Here is a 25,405-nt window from a genome sequence, read left to right on the forward strand (position 1 = left end):
CTGGTGTTAGTAAGTTGACCTCTAACTCAGGCACATTTGAGGATAGTATGCTAGGAACATGGGAGCCCCAACCAAGCTCCATCATTGTTCCCCTAGTCTCAGAGTCTCTGACTCCCCCTGCTTCTGAGGAAGAGGTGGATAGACCAACTAGGCCCCTATCTGAACCTGAGAGAACTGGTAATTCTCAGTGCTGGTGGAAAACCAGAAAAGAAAAGTCTAAGGCCAAAAACCTTCAGACTGTTGGACCTTCTACTGAAGACCCCAACTCAAATCCTAATATTAGGGGGGAAACTCCTAAAATAGGTAAGGGTAGATCTAAGAGGAAGGGGAAGCAGGTACATTGCCTAACCCCAACCCCTCCAACCAAGAGGCCTAAGACCCAACCTGCTCCCACAAGAGAGGTGGTGAGGAACCTTGGAGGCCCCTCTAGATCTAAGGGAATCCTTTATAAGGACCCCTTGAAAAAGCCTAACATAGGTTCAGAGGTTGTACCAACTTCTGAGGGACTGGTCAACCAGATCCCCTATAACAAAAAGACTGATGTTCCTCAAAGGGTCTGTAGGTCCGTTAGCTTGCAAAAGAAAACCTTTGAGTTCTCCATTGAACATAGGTCAAGGTGTCACCATCAAAATGCTGATGGACTCTCTAGGATGTATATCATCGACTAGAGGTATGAGGTTCATCCAGGAGTGGATTAAATCCTCCTGTCCCTTAGTCTGGGGGGGGCGAGTGTTAGGGAGAATTCTCTGTTTAGGCTGAATTTCCCTCCCTAGTGAGTCCCCCAGCAGCTTTGCTGGATTTCTGGGGTTTAATTTTTTCTCCTGCCAAGAGTGAGACTCTTTTACCCTCACTCCTGGACATGTTGAACTGTGTTATCTTGGACAAACCTTGTGTTGAATGGGCTATGGGGTCTTTTACTCCATAGGGCCTCATGTATTTTTGTGATGTGGGTTACACAGCACCCTCTGTGCCGTGACCCAGGGGTGTCCTAGGGACTCCCCAACATAGACTCCATACCCTGGGACTGACTACTGTCTCCCAGGGCATGTAAAGTCACCAAAGACTTTGCTAGTCTTGAATCCTGAACAGAACCAGTACAAACCATCATATTGTGGACGTACTGGCTGGGGCAATTCGATTGCCCCAGGGTCTGTTAGTCGAGGGGGCACGTCTCCGTCCCCCCTGATCGAGTTTTGGCTGGTGGCAGTGGAAACTACGTTTTATATTCGACCGCGAATATTTTCCTATGGGATTTCCCATTGTTTTAGGCTAACACATTTAATTATTTATTTACGGTAGCCTTAAACATACCACCGGTTTATATATTTATTTTTATAACTCCGGTTGGGACTTTTTGCCAAAACTTGATTCTAAAATGGCGTTGGTGTTCGCCTCTGTAACTCTGACCCAAAGTGGAGCCCTTTGTTCCACTTTTGGCGGGCTTCTCCACAGAAGCCCTCCAAAGTGGTGCCACTCTGTCTGGGGTACTTAGGAGGGGTGGAGGGGGATTTGGGCACCCTGGACTGAGTTACCTTGGTAACTCAAGTCGCACTCCGTCCTGATTGGCCCAAGTGGTGAACCGCCCGGCTCACCACTTAGCATGTTTGAGTGACAGCTAGGCTGGGTGAATGGGGGTTTGCTGCATAAAAGCAGGGCTTTGGGGACTGGAACTTCAGAAGTCGCCACAGGACCAAGAATCCGACGAGGGAAGAGCTGAGCCGACCTGCTTCGACGACACCACCCGGTGGAGCCCTGCTGAACCGTCTCACCACTTTTCCCGACGACCGAGGAGAACTCTTAACGGAGTGGCTCCTTCCCTTGACTGGTGGGGACAACCAGTTTTCGCCTTCTTTCCGCTTCTCGAGGTATCTCGTGGCCGCCTTGCCAGTGCCAAGCACCCCGGCAACCGGAACCCCACCACTTTTACCCCAAACCACGAAAGTCGGTACAACCCTTTAACCGGAGGACTCCGCGGCTGGTTTCTTCCCGGGCAGTGCAACGACCCTCTTCTTCTACTCTTCAGCGAGAACTTCTTCTTCCCTGACCGACGTCGAGCCTTGCTGCCACTGCCTGGAACAACTGCCACCGCTGGAGGACCCTTTTCGCTTAAGGTACCGTGTTCCGCCTGGCTTCCCTTGCTACCGACTGTACGGGGTAGATTTAGCCCCCGGCTTTCGAACCTGGGAGTGCCTGGGACACCCTGGCTAAACTTTCTAAGCCACTCTACACTCTTTCTAACTCTCTGCAAGACTTTGAATCCCTAATAGCAGTGTGATCTTGGGCACATTTTCGCTCCGGCTACTCTAAGAGTGGGCCCTGCCTAGTGACTTTTGCTCACCTGTGACTTTGTGCTTCTGTGAGTCTATTGCAAAGGTTCTGGACCTTAGGGTGGCGTGTTTAACCCATTCCTGTTTCTTTTTACCCCTTTCTTGAACCTACTAGAGTGTCATCTAACGTTAAGCGCTCACCTCTGTTTTAATTATGTGGTGTTAACTTAGAGTTGTCTAGATAGGAGTAAGGGTTGGAACTGCTCTCATTATAACTGTGTTTGAAGTGTTTTTACTATATTTTGCTAAAGTGTTTTTAACTTATGTGTATTTTAAATAAATAACTATATACTTTTGAAACCAAGCTCTGGTCAGTGTTTGCTTGTACTATTGTGTTTTGGTACATATTGTGTATACTTTGCATACTGCCTAACTCTTCTTGAGAGAAGTCTGACTGCTCAGCCACAGCTACCAGGTAAATCTGGGTGGTACAGACTGCTACCAAAGGGGTTTACTGCTCTACCTGTAGTCTTAAATCTTTTGCAGTGTTCCCCAAGGGAACTGCACAGGTTTCTGCCTAACATGCATCTGTGAATGTCTTCCCCATGTTTATTTCCCAATTACCCCATGCCTTCAGTCCCATCGCACTGAAGCCCCTCTCACCCCCCCCAGGAGCACATTGTACAGTCTGGAATCCATATGCCCTCCTTCCGATATGTCATACATTGTATCTAATATTACATTCATCATGATCTGTGCTTGTGGATTCCCACAACTCCTCTTGACCTTTCAGGTCATTCCCAGGTACCGCAGAAATTGTCATCTATGAATGCCATGTTCACTAACTAGGGTGTGAAAGTCAATGATGTTGTCATCCCGCAGCAGGTCCCCCACCATTGCCACCACTTTGTTCTTTGTTCTCCCAGTGTTGCCTGTGCTGCCCCCGCGTTCCCTACCGTTCTCCGATGACACACGTCAGGGGGATGTATCCTGAGCAGGGTTCCTAGGAGCCTCCATGCTCTGCGCCATATATCCTAGCCCAGTTTCTGGAGCCCAGGTGGTCTAGTAAATTGTGTGTCCTCAACCTATAGGGTTTCTTTCAAGAAATGTCTTGTCAGCATCGGCTGCAACAGCGCAGTGTCCTGGGAGGGCTTGCCTCCGAGCCATGTCGCCACAAACTGTAGCTGCCCGGCCCGATAATGGCACTCAGTGTGGCACTCTTATCCCGCCCTCCTTATGATCCCTACGTAGGGTGCTCCATGCTATCCTGTTGCCCCAACCCCCCACCCCAGTACCCCCAGGAATTATCTAGTCAATGCGTCCAGTTGTTGAAAGAATGCGCAGGTATGTTGTAAAGAATGTTAGTAAAATGATACAGGAGACTGGCGCGTACCACCATTTTCAGGAGAGCAGCTCTACCCGGCATCCCCAGGGGCAGTTTCTCCCAGAACCTGTGTTGTCCTTTTTATTTGTTTAACAATGTTTAATTGATTTTTACAGAACACAAACCACAGCTTAACACACCGTTATCATATGCAATATCAACAGCCTTTTCTTTATAGAATGTCATAAACCCTGCCACCACGTTCACCCCCTATTCCCCTCCCTCCCAACTCCCACCCCCACAACTTGCCTGCATTCCACTTGTACTATAAACACACTACATTTCGTCCAGTAGGAACAGCCTGTTCTCTTGCTAGTGTCTATCCACTTCTACTTCTTCAGTGGCTGCCTTAGCAAACAGGGTTTGTAATAATACCTCCCAATCTCTGATTCCCCCGGAGGCTTCCTCATAGTCCCGTTGCACCGCCCCTTTCCATGCGAAGTTTCCACCACTCCCGACAGTTCCCTCCACCATTCCTCTATTCCAGGGTCTTCAAATGATTTCCATGCCATAGCAATTCTCAGTTTGGCCAGAATACATGCTAGATCTTTCAATTTGGTAACATGTTTCCGGCCTTTGGGGCATAGGAAGCACCCCAGCAGACATGCACCCGGGGAAAGCATGTCCAATTCCACCCCCCCTTTTTGTAATCTATTTGCCACCTCCCGCCAATATAGCCCCACCACTGGGCATGCCCAAAACATATGAAGCATTCCTGCTTCCGTATCCTTACACCATGGGCACCCTTGTGCGGCTGCCCCCGGAAATTTAGAGATGTATGCTCTGTGCGTCACTAGTAATTGTATAAGATGCAGTCTTGCATTTTGTGATACCTTCGTGTGGTATCCCAATATCCTCACCCATTGCACTTCTGCGAAGGTAACCCCTAGGTGCTCTTCCCGTTTTTTCCTTATTGCCAGAGGGGAAGCCGGCCCATTAGACAGTAGGTCGTATATTTACGATGTAGTATGCCGGCCCTCGACTATGTCATATGGGATATCCACTATCAAATGTTTCTCCATTAGTTCGCTGTATGCGGGCCACCTATGTATAATCTCTCTCTTAATAGCGTTACGTAGCATATCTTGGCCTGTGTTTATGCCCGTCTGTCTTGCCAGCTCTAGGAAGGGTACAAAAGCAGTATCCTGCAACAAATCCCCTATGGTGGCCACCCCGCAGGCTTCCCAATACATGCGTGTATACCCTTACTCGCCTGAGGCGAAGATGACATTACCGAAACCATAGTAGTCTGTACCAATATTGGGTCTGTAACCCCATCACTGCCAGGGCTCTGTCCCCACTCCTTGGGACACTAGGTGTGACCATCGGCTCTCACAAGGTTTCCCCATCCACAATATCTCCTTCAAATAATAACGCCACCCATAAGATTGCAACATCTGTGTGTCGGAGTCCCAATCCACCACAAATTGCAGCTGTCCTGGTATGTAATATAATTCGAAGTGCAGAACTCTGATACCACCCTCTGCAGCTTGTATAGTGATGCTAATGCTATCCTATTTCACCCATTTTGCCACAGGAACCTTCTATTGATACCCCCTAAATTCTTAAAAAAGGACCTATGTATGTAAAATGGGACATTCATGAAAAAGTGTAAAAGTCTGTGCAATACCACCATCTTCAGCATGGCCACCCTCCCCATCATAGAGTGGCATTTAGTCCAGAACTTCATGGAGCTCTTGATACCCTCCAGGGCGTATAGTGTGTTGTGTATGTGCTCTTCCTCTGGGTTGTGATACACATTTGTAGAGGAGGTCCCAAGCACGGCCCGCACTCCAACCGTCCATTTTGAAGTACCAGGAACGTTCACGCCAAAATATGTGACGTATGATGAGCAAATAAACCAACAGAGAGCCGCAGTGGGGCTCTGTCCAGTACCTATCAGAAGAACCGCACCAATTGAAGTACCGACATCTAAGAAAACCTGGACAGTAAGGTATCATTGAGAAAACCATATCAACAAAACAGAATGAAGATTGTCAGAGCTCAGACCCTGAAGAAGCTAAAAAGATATTGAAGGAAAACGAATGGTGATGTCACAAGAACCCGAATTGACTCATGTATAGAAGATATGACGACCTGCGAATGACGAAAAGTGATGAAGCTCCATGAATAAGGGACATCGTGAACCAAAAGTGAAATGACGATGTCAAATGTAAGAGTACATATGCTTGGAACTGCAAGAAAGCTAAGAAAATTGTGCGGCTTGCTGTGCCTAGTTGTAAAATAGATTGCGGCAAGTGCCACCTATATATATATATATATATATATATATCTATCTCAACCAGGAGCATTTTATATAAGTATACTTCCACTATGCACAAGAGCAGAATCAACCAAAGATTATTAGAGGTCTCAAGAGGAGAGCTTCATAGCTAACAAATCAAGAATAAAAGGCAGAAGCGAAACTCAGACAAAAGAAAATTGTGCCAGGAAACTAAGGTCGTATCAGCTAAAATAGACCAACAGTAGATACATTTAATGACGCAAAGAACAGAGTATCCTGTTGTTCTGAAGGGTCAAAGATAAGCCACAGGAGGCAGGTGGCTGACACAAGTAAATCAAATACTCGAATTGCATGGAGAATGTGACGATTTCACGGTGTCTGAATCACGTGACCTGCCAAAAGAGAAGAAATTGAACTTTCACACCTACGCGTGGCTGTGGGCCATGCAAAGATATCTGAACTTTTCCAGACAGAGATGCAGTCTCGAGGCCAACCACAAATAATTGACACATGATCACTAAGGTGATGATTGATTGTAGCAATAATTGCAGAAATGCTGGGGGAGCAGACGAGCACCCTGCACCTGGCCAGCTATTCTGCAAGCTGCTAAGCTAGTGGAAAAGTATGAGTGGGGTTGGTGCCATTCCAATCAGAGTGGACCAAGTAATCTAGAGTCCTATAGTTAGTAGAACCAATGAGACATCATACATTTAGTGACGTCCACAGTAGCCATTTTGAAGGAAGGGCTTAGATACCCCACCTGACACTGTTTACCAAATCCCCTCACCCAGTTACCATATACAGATATAGTACCTATAGTAAAATTACCTTCCTAGAACCAATAGAATTGCATGCAACATTTAAGCGTTACACATCAGTAATGATGACTTTTTTGTATAAATTATGTGTTTTTTATGAATTCCGTTGGGGTTGTTGAAGCGAGAAGGAAGATCTAGCAATAGCTGATGTTCATGAACTCCCTGTTTTTTGTACTTGTCATTAAACTGACTCCCTTTGCCAAACCATTGAGTTGTCATTATTGATTTGATGCTAGAGTATGAATCTGCATCCCCATCCATCTCACAGGTGCTGCTAATCATCTTAAAGTGCTATTGGGCAACCCCCACCTCTATTGGCTGGTTGGGGTCCTAGTGCACACATTAACCCCCAAGTACCTAAACATTAGCTCTTTCCACTTTAGGGCCAGCACTGGCATCGCTCCTCGCTCTATCCTACACAGTCCTGTTATCGGAAATAATGCACAGTCCTGCTATCGGAAATAATGCTTATTGTAATCCTTGACAGTTTCACAAAAAGTGCCATGGCCTCTAGCAGCAGCTCCAAATGATCCTCCGGGTTCTGAATATATAATAAAGTGTCATCCGCGTATAAGGATATCAAGTCTCTGGCCCCATCTATTTTGATACCAGCGTCCCTGTGTTCCATCCTGAGGTACTGCGCAATCAGCTCCATAGCAAGGACATAGAGCAGTAGTGATAAGGGGCAGCCTTGCCTTGTGCCTTTTCCTAGTTCCCACGCCCCGAGATACATCTACTCATTTTAACCCTAGCCATCGGTCTAGTATATACCAGTGGGGCCCACTGATGTATGCCTGCCCAAATCCAAATCTGCGTAGACTAGCATAAAGCCAGTCCCATCTCACTGAATAAAACGCCTTCACTGCGTCCAGTGTGGTTATGGCGCACAGGGTTTCCCAGGATGCTGTCCTATCCATCACATGGTATAATCTCCTCAAGTTCCAGGCCATACTTCTGCCTGGAATATAGCCCGCCTGATTCAGCTGCACTAACTTTTGCATCACTCTTTTCATTCTAGTCGCTAGTATAGATGTCTGTATCTTATTATCTTGATTAAGAATTGAGAGGGGCCTATAAGAACTACATTCCATCAGGGCTTTAGGAGAGGTATAATAATAGATTCTCTCAGGCTAGGTGGGAGAACCCCTGCCTCATAGGAATCATTGAAGGTACTAAGCAAATGGGGGGCCAATATTTGTGCATATTCTTTATAGAATTCACCAGGCAGTCCATCCAACCCTGGTGTCTTCCATGTCGGCAGACTCATAATTGTAGTTTGTATATCTTCCAAGGTGATGGGTGCTTATAGGCTATCTTTTTCCTCTTGGGTCAATCCCGGGAGCCCAATCTCATCTAACACATCCACAATGGTCCCTCTTGGTACAGTTGTTGGTAAACTTCAAGGAACGCATCATTAACCCCATTTTGAGTGTATCATAAATTCCCTTGTCACAAGTTTATTGAGTGTATGGGGCCCCTTTGCACCTCCTTCTTGTATAGCAATCGCCCAGGTTTATCCCCTTCTATATACTGCTTCTTGGTGTATTTGGCAAAACTGTCTTCCCCAGTCTCTCCCAGCATTCCAGGCATTTCAGTTTTAGTTCCCTAGCTTTTGCATTATTGTCTGGATATTGCACCCGAGACTGCTCTAATTCCCTCATTTATTCCTCAGCAGAAGCTAGTTCCCTGTTTATGTTTCTGTACGGGTTTCCTCCGTTTCCTCTCCTGCTACGAGTCATCAACAAGCTCAGACAGTGCCAATGCAGGAAGATATTCATTGCCCCGGCGTGGCCGAGCCAGATTTAGTATTTGTACATTCTCAGCCTGTCAGCGTCGCCTCCAGTCAAGCTACCAATGGTTCCGAATCATCTCACCAGAGAAGGAGGCGCAATCCTTCACACGACCCAGGATCGCTGAATCCAAGGGCTTGGCTCCTGCAGCCTTAGAGTTTGGAGGATAGGACTGCAGGGATGTCCTCGCCAAGGCCAGGGCATTGTCGACTTTGAAGTGCTACGGTCACAAGTGGAAGCAAAACAATTTGCTACCTGGTCCCGGTCTCAGAAGATTACCCCACTGAGGGTTATGGCCCAGCAGATTCTTCCATACTTGCTATCATTGGCAAAGGCCGGTCTGGCGCATGCCTCCATCAAGGTGCATCTAGCGGCTATGTCCTGCTACACCAGGTCTCCAAGAAGATCTTCACTTTGGTCTCATTGACTCATCAAGGAGTTCCACTAAGGAATTTTTTTGATCTTTCCCGCCGCTGAAGGATCCTGCCCCGGCGTGGGAACTGAACCTGGTGCTGACGAGGCTCATGTGGGCCCTCTTCAAGCCTAAACACAAAACTCAAACATGCCCTCTGAAATAATTCTGCGCCACACTTTAGAAGAATTCAATATAGATGACTGTTGTTTATTTAAACTGACAGTTTTGAGTGTACATCATACTTTGCCCTTTGATGACATGTGATTCGGCAAAAACTCTCATTGTCTTTTTCAAATCAGGGCTTTGCAAAAACAAATAGTAATCAATCGCAAAATTAACCACATATTTCAAATATTGAAAATAATGAGATCATTAATGAATGTCACATTTAATAATTGTAGACAGAGAAAATAAGGACAGGGAATGCGGAAGGATTTGCAGGGGTGAGAAAAAATTGAAAAACAGTGTTAACAAGTTGCAACCATGTTTCTGAATCTGATCGACAACATGAAAAATGTAATCTGCTTAGTGTATTGGAGCAGTACTGTAGTTATACCTAACATTAGTACATGCCTTGGTTCCATAATAGTGTCCAAATTGCAACATCATTAGGTGCGATATCATAAATCATAGAAAAATGCAGAATTAGTGTACAATAGGATATAAAGAAGCACCAGGTAAGGCATACAAGAAGTGCAAAGAACATCCTAGTTTTGTGCCCATTGGCAAATATAACGGTATATCACTATGTTCATTGTTTACCTTATTAAGTTGAACCGATAGCTCAGTCAGGGTTTGTTGTAAACGTGATAACTGGGTTAAATCCCCTCTGTTGAAAGAATACAGAATACAAAACTCTTTAGGAAATCCTAAGACACATGCCGTGTGCATGCGCGTCTGTGCGGGGCCGTGTACTGGTTACTTTTTTTACACAAAACACGTCTCGTGGGCGTGTATTGATATAGGCATGTCTAGCTGAGTCATTGATGAGCAAAATTAGTATCTCAAACTTTCCAGTACTGAATGAATCATCAGACTATACAAACGCGGATTTCTACAACTGAAATTGTTAACTAAACTTTTCCTTGCAATACGCAGAGATACAGTAGAGACGTTAAGTAAAGTAGAACAAACAATCATTAGGAGCCATGCAATTAGCATATTTGGAATCTCGCTTCCGAAATGACTGGGTCATTATACAGTCGTGCATGTTTTAAGGCAATACAGTAAGCAACATACCTGTAAATGCGGAGCCGGATAGCGCATCAGCTATAGAGCACACGGACGCAGTGCGAGCATTTTAGTACTGTTATTGGTGTTGTGTATTGGTTTCCTGGGCAACTGGATTGTCCCTCTTCCATTACGTTCAATGTGACTTGGTGGTCGCCATGTTTTGGGAGACCTGGGCAGTCATCTATATTGAATTCTTCTAAAGTGTGGTGCAGAATCATTTCGGAGGGCGTGTTTGTGTTTTGTGTTTCGAGTTCAGAGGTGGGGTCTTGACCTCTGTCCCTCCGCAGGCTGCGACTTCCATACGAACAATAAACCTTAAACACATGGGTGCAGAGTTTCGATAGGTTGGTGCAATCACCCCAGTGTTCTTTTCAACCCCTTCAAGCCTATGCATCAGGCCCCTCTCAAGTTCCTTTCATGGAAAACAGCTTTCCTTGTGGCCATCACCTCTGCCAGGAGGGTAGGTGAGATCCAGGCCTTGTCCTTCAAACAGCCATACCTGACTTTCCACGAATCAAAGGTAGTGCATCGAACGCACCCCTCTTTTATGCCGAAGGTTTTGTTGGAGTTCCACCTCAACAAGTCTTTGGTGTTGCCTGTTTTTTTCCCAAAGCCTTTGTCACTAGCTGAAAGGACCTTGCACTTGCTGGACGTTGCTTGTGCCCTGAAGTTCTACGTGGCGCACACACAGAGTTTTTGGAAGACTTGTCAACTGTTTGTGAACTTTGGTCCTGTGAACCATGGGAAGGCCTTTTTCAAGGCTGTCAGAATCGGAAACTACCACCCCCGATGACTCCTCACTTGACTCCTTAGAGGAATCGTTCTGGATAGAAGTCTTAGGTCTTCTTCTCCTTTCCTTCTTGATCTCCTCTGGTTCTTCGTCCGTCATGGGACTCTTCCTTCCCTTACTTTCCTTCTTGTCCTTCTCTCGCTCGTAGAGATAAGGACGGGCTCCACTTGAGGCCACCCTGACAGTGGTGAGAACAAGCTGTCAGGTGGACCCAGGGGAGCCAGTCCCTTGACGCCAGGGAAAAAGCCAGTGACCGCAGAAAAAACCCTGTTAGATGGCGAGTCCTTGCTGGCAGGGAGGGTGTCGGAAGTGGAGGAGGCCGATGAATAGTAATGCAGCAAACAGTACTTAAGTCCAAGTATATGAGGACGAGGTATGCTGATGTCGGAAAGGATTGGAAGAGTGTCCACTGCTTTCAAGGAAAACTGAAGCGGAGGCTGCACACGAGCAGTCCAGAGGGAAGGTATCAGCTAATATGCAGGTAAGAGAGAGAGAGAGAGAGCTGGTACAGGTGAGCGAGAGAGAGTGGAAAATGAGAGAACAAACAGAAGCGAAAGTGAGCAAGAAAGGGAGAGGGAGTGAAAGAGGGAGAGAGAGCGAGCGGGAGCGAAAGCGGGTGAACGAGAGTAAGGAATCGAGCAAAAGAGGGAGAGAGAGTAAGCGGAGAGATAGAGAGAGCGAGCGGGAGAGTAATAGCGAAGGGACACGGAGGATAGTAACAGTGGGGAACCCAGCACAAGAGGGAAGAGGGAGCAGATACGAGGGAGCGGACTGAAGGCCGCGAGACGGAATGAACCGAGACACAGGGAAAGCAGAAGCGGGCAAAGTACTACGGAGTAAAGAATCAAAGGTCCAAGCTCGAGGAGCAGCACTGCAGGCGATGTAAGCGAAAGGCTGACAATGCGAGTTGCAACGCACAGCATTGTGGGCGTGGCTACCTTTTAAAGGAAAAAGACCAGAAAAGACTAGAACGGCAAAAGGACCGCAAGGTGCCTAAGTAAGCCTCCATCTTTCCCACAGTGTCCTGGGTCGCGTTGTGACAAAGGCTTCCATATCAAGGTGGCTTTCCGGCTGCATCATACACGTTCATCGGTTGGCTAACCGACCTCAGCCCGGCCGTCCGAGAGCCCACTTCACCAGAGCAATGGCTGCGACGATGGGGTTCCTGCTGGACATCTGCAGGGCGGCTACGTGGAGGTCCACACACACCTTCACAAAATTCTACTGCATCGACAGGGATTCCAGGGAGGATTCCAGAGTCGGCCAAGCATTGCTACGCAACCTGTTCGCCTGAGGTGAATCTGTTCCAAAGGTAACAGTTGATTGCTTCCGTTGAGCCTTGCCACCTCCCGTGGTTGTGTAATGTTGTACTGCTATGTATCTGTTATTCATGAGCATGTGAATCCATGCCAGACCCCATGCTGGAGAAGGAACAAGTTACTTACCTGTAACTATTGTTCTCCAGCATGGGTTTTGCATGGATTCACATGCAAACCCTCCATCCCTCCCCTCTGTGGCTCTTCTTGGTCATACTGCCACTTTATGTGCTTGCCAAATCTGAAGATGTCTGCCAGAGCAGGGGCTTAGGGAGAGGACTGTCATTGGATGCAGGCAGTATGACCCAGAGGACAGTGATTGGTTTAAAGGAGAAATACAGTTTGTAAGTGAAAGTGAAACTGTTTTTTCTTTTACTGAGGATTCCCAGCCTGAAGACCGGGAATATTTTATGAGCATGTGAATCAATGCCAGACCCATGCTGGTGAACAATAGTTACAGGCAAGTAACTTGTTCCATACCCTGCTCATGTGTGGGTCTGAATGTGTATACAAATTGAGGCCCAACGACATTACCTGGTCGACAGTCTGGATTTAGTCCTGCTGCTGTTACTGAAAGGAGTTCCTGGAAGCTCTGCGTACTTTAGGCATCTCTTGTTCCAGGCTCCTGCTCCTGCACACCCATTTACTTCTGGGACTCTTTGCGGTAATCACTGCACAGAACCAGACTCGCCTGCTCTCCTTGTCTGGACCTCTTCACAAGACTCCACTGCATCACAGGGACACTGCATCCTCCTGTGGACTCTGAAACTCAGGAAATCATACTGGGAACACCCTGTGTTGGCTTATGGCCTATTGAATACCATTGGGACACTCTAACCCTAAACATCTATTTTAGAAATGGTTTGTTTTACTTACCTATATTAGTTGTAACTTTATTAGTGGGAACTTCCTTTCCTATACAGAAATAACCAGTTTGTTCCATTCTGGAATGTGTTTAAGTATTCTAATTCATTTTAAATGCTTTTTGGGTCTTGGGGTCGGTGCCCTGAACCACTGGGTCTATGTATTGTTTGGGTCTACACAGATGTGTATTCCTGGTCCTCTAGGAGTGCTAGGACTGTGCTGTACTTTAAGGGTGACCCTGGACATACCTGTTGACATACTGGGAATTGATGGGATATGTTATTTAACTGTAACTACTACTGCAGTGTCCGGTACTTTTCAGTGAGTTTATTATGCAACAGATGCTTCTATCATCTTCTCCTTTTTTCTTGATAACCTATTTCCAGGCTCTCCTGTTAGGGATGACTTTGGGAACACAGCCGCATCATTTGTAACCTTTTCTCTTGCTCTCGTGTGGAGACTTGAAACAAAGTAACAACTGAATCAATCCTGTTTTTTTTTTTTAAAGAAAAGGGTCTCCTATACCTCTCCCGAAATATTCTCAAGCCTAGTGCCTTCCAATGTTACATTTGGGTATGACCCTAAAACGTATGTTCTACTTGCTGGTTACTTGTGCATAAATGTATACAGGTTCCACCTTCATAATGGGTGAACTCTGTTTTGATGTTATGTGCTAGCAGTGTTGTTTCAAGAAATTGCAAATGATATATTATTTTGATTGTGCATACGTATGTTGCTCAGTACTTATATAGATTAGACTACTATTTACATAACTGTCAGTGTGGACATTCCATGCTTTGTACTTGTGGCTCTTAACAGGCCTCCCTACTTCCCCTCCTGAGAGGAAAGCCTAGACTGCTCTGCCATGCTAACAATTGGAGAGCGTGGCCTAGCTTGATGTGTGTAGACCCCCCTGCAACCTAGGTGATTCTTCCTGAAGGTCTCACCAGAGTCCCTCTAGGAAAAACCCTCCTAACACCCAGGGGCAGACTTTCAGGCACCAGGGAATGTGGATTGGGATAAGACAGTCCCAGCCCTTTCCTCTGCCTCACACACACAAATCCCTGTTGCCCGTGAAAGCCACAGCTTATCCCAGGGAAGGGATTTCCATAGAATGCATTTCCTGACTTGAGAAGGCTGGAACAAGGCCAAAGATCAAGTAAAAAACCATGTGGCATGGCCATCTTAGGGTGCTAGCCACCTTTAGTACCCAGTTGCCGTAAATGCAAAAGTGCACAATTAAAATAACACAAAAGCAATACAAATATCACAGCTGCCACCACCTTATTTTCGGCACATCATCAAAGTAACAAGAGAATCCTATGAAATAGTAGGGATCATGAGTACGGGAAAGGGAGGAAAACTGCATCTCGCCATCGGCTGCCTCACCCGCACTTCCCGAAGACCCCTCACCGAGGTGGTCCTCCCGTAGTGGACCACCCCCAGGGCCTGGATCCAAAGGCTATGGATGTGGCCTGACCACTGAGAGAGAAATTCCTTTGGGACTAGCAGGTGGGACACCCTTTGGTTTCTCACACTCTCCACAGCATTTGTAGGCTTCCCGATCCCCAGATTTCCCCTCTCCTCCCAGAATGTTCCCCTGCATGTGACCCTGTCATAATTGGTAGAATAACACGGGAGCGAACAGACTTTACTTAGTATGTAAACAAGTATTCTTCCCTCTTCACAAAGTTTAAAACATTTGATAGCCAGACTGCTCACATACTAAAGGATGTTTCGTTGGGGCCAACATGTCTGAAAACTGTCACTTGCAAAGAACAATGCAACACATACATCTGTGCTGTTAAAATACTTCACAGAATAGAATTGTCAACTGTTTCTGTGACAATACAGGCTCATAATGTTACTAATATCAGTACTACTGATGCCGGTAAAGCACATTTGTGTGAAAGACAAAAACCAACACTAGCAACCAATTACAGCATTTAGGGTTGTTTTAACATTTTATAAAATTTATATAAGGTGATGTATTTTAGTGTAAAATTGGATGACCCATACATAACATGATTACAAAAATGTAATTAATCTGGAATAGGAACATTAATAGTGATTTATGTTTTCGTCTTTAGAGACAATATCCCACTTTACACAATTAACACACAGAGCATATTGAAATACAACCATCTCTCTGCGGAATCTATTGCCATTATTTGAGCATATTGACATACATTTTTCAGATGAATATGACAGACTCTAGCAGAAACACACTAGATTTAACAAATCAGATTCACTAATGACTGTATGCTCAACAAATGTGGTTCAATATAATATTGTCACTGCCTCGATACTCATCACTGCAAATATGGTTTGTTTTCCTTCTTTGTACAGGCTGTCACCGTCAAAGAAGCTCTCTCTGCCAAGGTCCGGCACATACGAAGGAGTATCAGTACCCCAAACGTTCAGCACGTAAGAAGGATTTTTCAGCTATACACGCTAGTGAAATGCTTCAGTCCATGCATACATTGTTATAAAAGCAGTGCATATTCTCTGAAGCCAGGCATATGGATATTCAACTCTGAAGCACTTTCCTTTGGCCTTTATTCCCATTTCATTAAAATATCTGGATATAAACACTATTGCTTAGTCATGTTGTAAAGAATCTGTACAGCAAATCACAACTTAGATGATTGCTGCACGAAGAATTCCTACATTCTCTTGTTCGCCTACTGCTTCTCATCCCCTCTCCGAAGCCTGCCAGGCCTGCTCACAGCCCTGTGCAGCAACAGGCTCTGAAGAGTTCCAACCAACGCCTTACACCCACTCACCTTTCACCCTAATCAGTCCCACACTCAAAGCTACACCAACATTCCCACCCACACACTTTCTACCTCACAGCTCTACTACCACTCAGAGTGAAGGGAAAAAGGCCCTCCTGTCGCGCTTCTCAAAATTAGATGTTGGCACAAGTGAGTAGTTTTCAAAAAATAGAAGATTTTTATTGTGTATCGTAAGTATAAACACATATGAGTCGAAATACAAAGGAGCAAAAGGAGCAAAGGGCTTAGGACTGTGCTGTTTAGCTGTGGCGAGTGATTCTACCTGGAACTCTGCTGTGAAGGAGGTGTGTGTGCCTGTACCTTTAACCACCAACTACCAACTAGGTCACCTGGTACAAAAGGCCGCCTCTGTCGCCCTTGCGGCGCTAAGCCCTGAGGAGCAAAGGGCTTAGGACTGTGCTGTTTAGCTGTGGCAAGTTATTCTACCTGGAACTATTCTGTAAAGGATGTGCGTGTGCCTGTACCTTTAACCACCAACTACCAACTAGGTCACCTGGTACAAAAGGCCGCCTCTGTCGCCCTTGCGGGGCTAAGCCCAGGGGAGCAAAGGGCTTAGGACTGTGCTGTTTAGCTGTTTGGCGAGTTGCGAGGTGCAGACTCTTATGTCTGACAGTCGTCAACTAAGTACATTGCCTGTGATGTCTTCACCGAAAACTCGTGCTCAGAAAAAACGTGAAGAGACTGTTTCGACTCGCAGAGCAGTGCCCCAACGGAGTCGGCAGACCAGAGTAAGTAACTACTACTTTTGCGCATCAACGAGTGAAGACACTCGCGCTTTCTCACACGAAAATGTCTGACACTGTATCCATTGCCGTACCAGCAACACACCCCAGCCTTGACGATGACGTATTCTCTGAAAAGCTAATTTCCAACACACTGGTGCGGCAAGGTTCACTGCAAACCTCACACTTAGGTAACTCACCAGAGCAATCAGAGCAATGTATCTCTGAACTTGACACATCAAGAGCATTGAGAGCATAGGAGGTACATGACGCACCAGAAGCATCAGACACTGGCACTACTAAGATCCGTACAGAAAGCCACACAACGTTACCTCTGGTGTGCTGTGACCCCGTGGTTTGCGGAAGCGAGCCTTCGCGGTCTGTGGCGCGGCTTGATTCGGAATTGGCGACACGAACTCTGGAGGTTTCGTCCGTGTGTCCCACCCGACGAGGGGAGCTGTCGTGTGGAACGCGCGAGACGAAATCAGCCGAGTGTCGAACAACCGACACCGGCTCCAGTGCCTCGCCTCCTCCGAGTGCTAGTTCGCCGGTAGATGACCGGCCCATAATCCTCTCTCACAACCTAGAGCCAGACGCTGGAGGCTCTCGAAGTTGCGACACACCAAACTTAAACATAAATTCACCTGAAGAGTCATTTGGCGGTCGGGTTGCGGACATGCCTAGCGACCCTCACACAGGCTTGCAAGTCGACTCTGTGACGTCGGATCTAAGCGCGCATCGAGACTCTTTGGACCCTGTAAACAATGTGCTTAATAATTTAATTAGACTGAATAAAGCACAGAAAACCAACAAATCTGACATACTATTAGAAACCAACATCGAAGGGGCGAAAATTTTGTTGAAACGCAACAACACAAGAATAGCCGACCCCTGTGAAGAGTCGGCGCCGAAAATGTCTGAAACAGGTGAACAGACAGCGCTCCCTCCTGACTTAACTGGCTTACTACCTTTGGCCCAGAAAAGGTTAAGCACTAAAACGAAGTGCCTATCAACCTTTAGAGCCGCGAACACAATAACGCCACAGTTGTCGAGCAGTGATAATTCTGACACTGACTCGGACTGTGAAGAGACTACCAACTCCTCCATCATTGAACATCCATTCCCAAAAATTAGAAGGAACAGAGCCAATACTGTCCAATTGCCTCAAAGCATCGGCTCACAGCTCTGCAGCAAATATTGCAATGTCGTCTACGGGCTTGCAAGAACTGTTGCTATCTACACTAACTATCTCCCTTGCCCCATTCATAAAGCTGTATGAACATCTACATGAGGCTACCTGAGACTTGACTAATGTCGTGGCTTTACTCAACTCTAATGTAGTGAACGTAGAACAAATATGTGGCCACACAAACAAGAAGCAGCTTGAGGGCACATCAAAATTAGACGAACTATATACGTTTATAAACAAAGAAAGGACCAACGACGCGGTCGACAAAAAATTATTTGCCGAAGTTGCAAAGGAAGCCCTCGCGTTATTTAAATGGGACTGAAAAAGACCACCCTCAACAGCAAACTGGAACACACCTAACGCTTGTACACGATCGGCGACAGATGATGAAATTCATGGAACGGGTGACAGTGGTGACACCTCAAACCTATCTGGTTGCCTGGTAACAACAAAGTCTAACTCACCACAGTCTACCCCTAAACCTCGTATTGAGAGGTCACACGTTCAGACAACAACCACGGAACCCTCAAACTTATCAGCCGGCAACAATAAGACAAACAGCTTATCAACTAGGAGCCCAAGTATACCACTGAGCACGGAAGCTTCAAGCCTTCATGCAATTCCAATCATCAAAATTGCTGATGTATCATTTCATACTGCATTTGAACAAGCAAAAAGCTCTGCAAACTTAGCATTAAGGGATCCTCAAGCTGAATCGACATCCAGCACGCAATCACAGACTGAGGGCTCAAATCTGGTTGGGCTCAATTCCATCTCAAACACAGCTCCAACTCTTTTCTCTCTTTCACAAGGAGGCGGAGACAACCTTACGTAAAGGTGTTGGTAAACAACTGACCACACCTCAACGTAAAAAATCTAAAAACCTACCTGCAAAGAAAGGCAACAGACAGAAGGGAGCCCGTAAATTCCTTTGTAACATCAAGGTGGTATATGCGCTAACCACGGAAAACAAAAAACAACAATCTAAGCCTACTCAAAATCAAGCCTCTGTAATTCCGCCTGCCACTGAGTGTAGAGACAACTTAGCCGACAAAGAGAGTACGGAGCAGGAAATTTCAAGCGAACTACTAAACATATCAACTTACGATGACACTGAATACGAGGACATTGAGTCAACTACCTCGTCCTGTGAAAAACCACAAATTGCTATTGAGACGCAAACGGACACTCAATCCGAAAGAGCACCCACGGGGGGAAGACTCATTCTTATTGGGAACGATGTGCAAACACCAGAAATTGTCGCACCAATTAAGGCGGCTTTAGAGTCTTCCCTCGCACAGCCCAGCCATGGAAACGCTAAGGAGGTAGTTCTGCCGACGGCGCAGCCGACAAGTCCTATTTTCTTGAAAATGCAGGCGAAACGACAAGAGTGAAACAGACTTCATCAAACGCAAAAGTGCATGGACCTTGATCAAGGAGACGGAGACCTGAGAGAGAGACAAGCTCAAGGATGTGAGAAAAGGGCTGCACCTCAGCACTCAAAGCAGCCAGTGAGACAAAATAAGGACTATCCAACATGAATTTACAAAGGAAACTACACACCGAAAAGGAGTATTCCAACCAGGGGCTCTTTTAATCGGCCCTTGGACAGATTACTGGTCGAGCGATTTCAGCCCTCTGACAACCTGATCCTAAATCGCAGGAACATCATAACATTATTACACCATGTACCGGGACTACGCGCGATCAGCTCCGACGACTTGTACATTGTTGAATTTCCAGAAGAATGCCGAAACGACAAAGTGGTGCTTCACATAACCTCTCCCCTAATAGCCTCCTCTATCTTGGATGCAAACGTGTCCCTCTTCTCCTTAGGCTTTGATGTCTGTAAGATGCAAGACCGCCTGCCGGTAGCATCAACAAACGATCAAGACACGCAATTACATTCTTCAGAATGTGCTTTGATCACTTACAACTCACCAGCGGGATCGCCTGCAGTAGCCTCGAATCGTCCCATTGGACGCCCCATGTTATCTTGTAAGGTCTCAAGCGACGACGCCTTAAAAACAAAAGCAATAAATAAAAATCCTTCGTTCAATGGAAAGAAACATGTCTCGTTTGCTAAAGGTCAATGCTCAGAAGAAAGCGACGCGGGTATGCAGATCAGCATAACTATACAAGGTCTTGCGAAATCTGATGACTTAACGGCCAACCCTCACACAAGTAGCCTCCCCCACGAAGTAGCACAAAACTGTCAATGGCTGGCAGCAACACTGAATAGTAATCAACCACAATAACGCCAGAAGGAGCTTGCCCCTCAGCAATGTTCATTAGGCTCCTGGAACACGCAAGGCTTTAGTCACCTGTTTAGCAGTGAGTGGTTGGGTGACCTGTCTATTGCCTGTTTACAGGAGACTTTGCTAAGTAACATTCCAACTGTAATGGGCTTTCAGATCGCTGTAAACCCTGCGATACGACCTGAAAAGGGGCGCCCAATGGCCGGACTTATAACGTTGGTAAGAAGTGCATCTGGCTTCAACATTTCGAACTCTGTAAACCACTCTCCTTTTATCCAAGAATCAACAATTACCAGAACTGATCGTGTGTCTTTAGTAATTGATCAAATGACGATCATTAATGTATACTGGAATCATGGAAGAGCGGGGAAGGACAAGTTTATTGATGCAATCTCTACCATTATAGACCGCATACTTGTGGACCAAAAGGGCTCCAATATAATACTCTACAGGGATCTGAACATTGACCACATCCACGCGAGGACATCTTTGGTAAAAAATGTATTGTCGAAATCGACTAAAGAATTGTGTGCAAGAAACATGCAAATGCTGAATGGCCACACTCAAGGTGACATACCGCCGGCTCCGACATGGAACAACGGAGCCACGGCTCCATAATTGACTATATATTTGTCTCAGCAGACTTTCACAAACGAGTGATAACATTGAATGTGACTCCAAAAGAAAGTAGCGACCATGACATGCTAATCATGGAATTCACAAATTCTACGCAAAACGTTGGCTCCAAAGGGCCGCAAAAGATTAAAGTAGAATGAAATAGAGTGAGGCTAAGGTTAGCTGAGGAAGAGGTCGCTCAGATATCCAACCAACACTGCATGGGAGGAACCACGCTTGATTATGCAGGCCTACTGGTCAACTTCAAAACAAATAACGGTGGCCTAAAACACTTGAACATAAAACGCCTCCATTGTTTTGATCTAGACATACTGAAACAGAAACGACTGATGAGGCGCACTATTCGACAAGGTCAGCCAGCCAACAAGGCCTCCTGCGCAGTAGCGAAGAAAGCCGCCAAACAGCATTGTAAAAATTGGATCAAAACACATAAATGCAAATGATGCAAAGAGACTCGGAGCGTATGTTAGAAAGTCTCCAAAATAAGAACACTAGAGACTTCTGGAACATCATTAATGACACACAAGCTCCCCAGGCCGCTCTTCAAGCATCTATGGTTCCAGAACCAGTGTGGATTGCCCACTTTAACGACCTATATAAAAAGAACTCAAAAACAACTGACTTACATGTTCCAATTAAAACTAAATGGGCCTTAACATTTAACAAAGAAGACATTGTAAGCATAATTAACAAAGCTAACAACTCACATGCACCTGGGCCTGATGGCCTGACAAACTTTACGCTCAAGCAACATCCGGAGCTATGGGCCGACCTTTGTGTGACCCTTTTTCAGAGAGTAAACGACCAAGGTCAAACGCCAAACTCATGAAATCGGCCGTGATCGTGCCGGTGTATAAAAAGGGAGATAGAACTTGCCCAAAAAACTACTGAGCGATCGCCTTACTTGACGTCCTTGGAAAGATCTACGCCACTATGCTACAAGTCAAGTTAGTCAAGTGGGCTACACGATCAAATCATGTCGACATCCGACAGACCGGCTTTGTAAAATGCGTCGGATGTTCGCTGAATCTATTGCTGCTGAATTTACTGAAAATTGAGGCAATCAGATCACAAACAGTTGTATACCTTGCCTTCATTGACTTCTCTTACGCTTTCGACACGATAGATCGCAAACTGTTATGGAAAAAACTGAGTACATGGGGCTGTCCCGATGACCTTTTGGCTGCAATAAAAGATCTACACACCGGCTCCTCTGTCAGAGTAAGATTAGACCAAATCGGCACTTTGTCCCCACTTATCGAAACATTTAAGGGAGTCAAACAGGGTTGTCCTCTGGCAGCCGCTATATTCAGTTTGTTTATATCTGACATCGGCAATTCTATCGAGGCTGTAAGATCCTTCCTGCCAAAGATGCATGGATCCAATCTGACTTGGCTCTTGTATGCAGACGACCTCATACTACTCGACTTAACACCAATTGGCCTGCAAAGAAAAATCAACGCTGTACAGCAATATGTGGTTGAAAACCATTTACTAATTAACACAAAGAAATGTGAAATCCTTGTGCTGAAAAATCTTAAAAGTGGTCGGAGAAGAATGACAAAGAGCCAATCTTGGTTTATGGGACAAGAAAAACTTCTGTTATCACCTAGCGTAAAATACCTTGAAATGATCATTAGCTCTAGTCTTAACGACGATCCATGGACAACAGCGACAAAGCGCAAATCAAGCCCTAGGGCTAAAGAAAAGATTCTGAAGGTTTTCCCTTAAAGCAGTCCTTCGATTTTACCAACAAAAAGTAATATCAGCCCTAACATATGGGGCAGAAAATGCTTTGAGCTGTTCATGGGAGTTGTGGTCAACGCTTGAGAATACCTTCTGGACAAAAGTTCTGGGTATAGCGAAAGGTACTTTGACGGCTTCAATCAGGTATGAACTATCACTAATCTCTATTCATGCACGAGTATGTTGGAGTCTGTTATCCTTATACCGGAAAACAAAAGCTTGCGAACAAATTCCGAACAAATTCCGCAATTTGCTATTTTTCACTTTGCCGGCTCATCAGCCACAGGTGTTTTGGCCATGTGGTTGAAACGCTGTGAAAGCTTAATGTCGGATTATGACATCAAACCAGAGCTTCTACAGGGAAATCCGGACGCGGCAAAACTAAAATTGTGGCGCTTAGATTGGGAGTAGACATGCTCCGAAAGAGGGGCCTCGAAGCTACTGAGTGAAGTGCCACCAGAGGTTCGGGCATTCAACAGTTTGCAAAAATATATTGAATTATTTCCAGATCCAAACACAAGGAGGTTGTTCATGTGCTTTCGGCTTAACATGTTTAAAACTAAAGAACGCTTGAGAGCATGGTCAGCTAACGCAAACTTGAACCCTACGTGTCGATGCTGTACTCAGGAAACTTAAACTCTAAAACATCTGGTGCTATTCTGCCCAAACTTACGTACAGAGAGAACCCGACTCCTGGGTACCTGGGGTGAGTGCCATCTATCCCTCAACGTAGATGAGTGGTGGCAACACATGTTCAACGGAACAGACCTGAAATTGATACTGCCGCCGACAAACTTTTTGGCGATAATTGAAAAGCGTTTACAGGTCTAATGTGGTGGACTATAAGAGATGTAAACAGATGTAATGAGGACTAATGAATGATCTTATTTTAAAGGTTTGTATGTAAACCAATAAAATAAAAAAAAATAAAAAAAATGGTTGAAAACATTATTAAAAAAAGGCACATATGAAAAAAATATATATATTTTGTCAAAGTGGAATCCAATCGATGCAAAATTATAATGTCCTTAGTTAATTTCACCAAGTCTGTAGTACAATCCAATCAATGCGAAATTGTAGTGTCCTTAGTTGCTTTCACTAAGTCTTGGTATTAGGATCAAAGTTTCAAATAATGCAGAATAGCTTTGGCGGCCTTATTTGTTGTTACTAGATCCTGATTTTTGATTTGTGAAAGCAGGGTTTCCAATAGTGTTACGGAGTTGTGACCTCAGTTGTTGTCACTGGGTCTAGGTATCCTTTGGTTGAAATGGATCCTTATTGGGGTTATGACCTTAGTTAGATTCACTAGGTCTCCTTAATTGTGAGAGGCAGTATTTTTCTGTAAGTAGCTTGAAATTCCAATTTAGAGTTGCAAAAACAGTTCACTCTTTGGTTAGAGTGGTTCCTTAAGAGAGCAGTCCTGTTGTGGACTCAACTTGGAGGTATAGTGGAAAACAGTTCCTCAACATGTAGTTCCCCACCGCAGGGTTGCGGCGGTTCTTCAGGAGGAATGTATGGTTTGTTGAGACAAAAGTTGTCTGAGAGGAAGAGAAAGGAAGAAAGGTTTGAAGGAGCATTAGGTCTTGTGCTTTCTAATCTTTTGGGTGAAGCTCTGTACATTTAAATAGGTGCATCAGATTTGGTACTTACAGGTTTGTGGAATCAATGTTATAAGTGTTGTTTGTTCAGCTCGGTCAAAGAAGCATTTGTTGGTTGTTATAAATGGTCTGATCTGAAATAATTGAAATGCACACATTTATGAGTGCTCACGTTAAGAAATTCTCAAATATCAAAATACCATATAATGTGGTCATGGAATACGTGACTAAGGGTATACATTAAAAGTAAGATGGAGAAATTCTAAACAAGTGACTTTTGAAGATATTTCTAGATAAAGTGGAGAACAAGTGATGATAGATGAGAGTATAAACAACTGGCAGTAAGCTAGTGCAATATGAGGGTTAGAGGCCAGAATGGGCGTAGTAAAGTGAGCTCAAGTTTAGTCATAGCTATCTGAAAATGTAGAATTCATGTGGGCCAAAGAAAAAGTAGTTTAACACAATGCTAAAGAGAATTCTGCTTACCGCTTTAGGTTTAAGGGTCCTTGTTCGATTGCTTCCGCTCAGAGCCCTACTACCCATTTTGCCCGCTGGTTACTCCAAGTTTATACCCTTTTAGACAATTTGATTCCTGCCTCCTTCTTTCCTCCCTTCTTAAGTGATCCTACCAAATCACTTCCCACTGAGCTTGCAGCCATCAATGCACATCATGCTAAGAAGGACTTCCTAATTTCAGAGCATCCTGGGCTGCATCCTATTTATATCCTCTTTATCTCTTCCCCTGTAACAACCTTGGTTTATGATGGCATTACCACATTAACATTGGTTCTACAAGACCATTGTTGATAGTGAGTCGGCATACTGAAGGAAAGGCAGCCCTCATAAAACCTTGGAATATTTTACTCTTTACAGCTAATATATATAAGCCAGTATTTCACTTAGCCTTTCTTGTTGTTTCCGTTTTCTTTGATTGAAGAGTGGCATTCTGTAGGAAGTGCCGGTTCATTTCTTCTGGCCCTTTCTTCTGACCCTGTGTATTCTTCTTTTTTGAATCTTTCTTCTATGTTTTGCCCTGTGTCCTGGTCTGCAGAAAAAAAATCATACTTTTCTCATCTGTCAGACTTGCTTCTTGGCCATGAGCGAGAGGACGGCAAGCTGGCAATGCCATAATGACCACACACCAGCTGCTCCACTGCCACAGTTTTTAATTTTAAAATACCTGTGATATTTTCTGGACCACTGCAGTTCCATTCCAGATAAACGTTGCACCTGGTGCATACGACATTGGCTTTCTCAAGTCAAACAGACACTATCCCTTCTGCTCTATATTGGTTTCTCACTCATTTACTCTGTTGTGTTATTCTACTGGTCCAGA

General features: G+C 45.2%; 1 protein-coding gene across 5 annotated transcripts in view; it reads left to right on the forward strand.

The window, feature by feature from the left end:
• Window positions 1–25,405, forward strand: part of KIF13A (kinesin family member 13A) — a 2,203,773-nt gene that overhangs the window by 1,850,513 nt on the left and 327,855 nt on the right. For all 5 annotated transcript variants that reach the window (XM_069613597.1, XM_069613593.1, XM_069613596.1 and 2 more), the window contains one exon: window positions 15,472–15,549. In XM_069613597.1, the coding sequence (XP_069469698.1) occupies window positions 15,472–15,549 (78 nt within the window). The remainder of the gene's footprint in view (window positions 1–15,471; window positions 15,550–25,405) is intronic.

Source organism: Ambystoma mexicanum, chromosome 5p, assembly GCF_040938575.1.
Source record: "Ambystoma mexicanum isolate Mex_15411 chromosome 5p, UKY_AmexF1_1, whole genome shotgun sequence".
Classification (NCBI taxonomy): Eukaryota; Metazoa; Chordata; class Amphibia; order Caudata; family Ambystomatidae; genus Ambystoma; species Ambystoma mexicanum.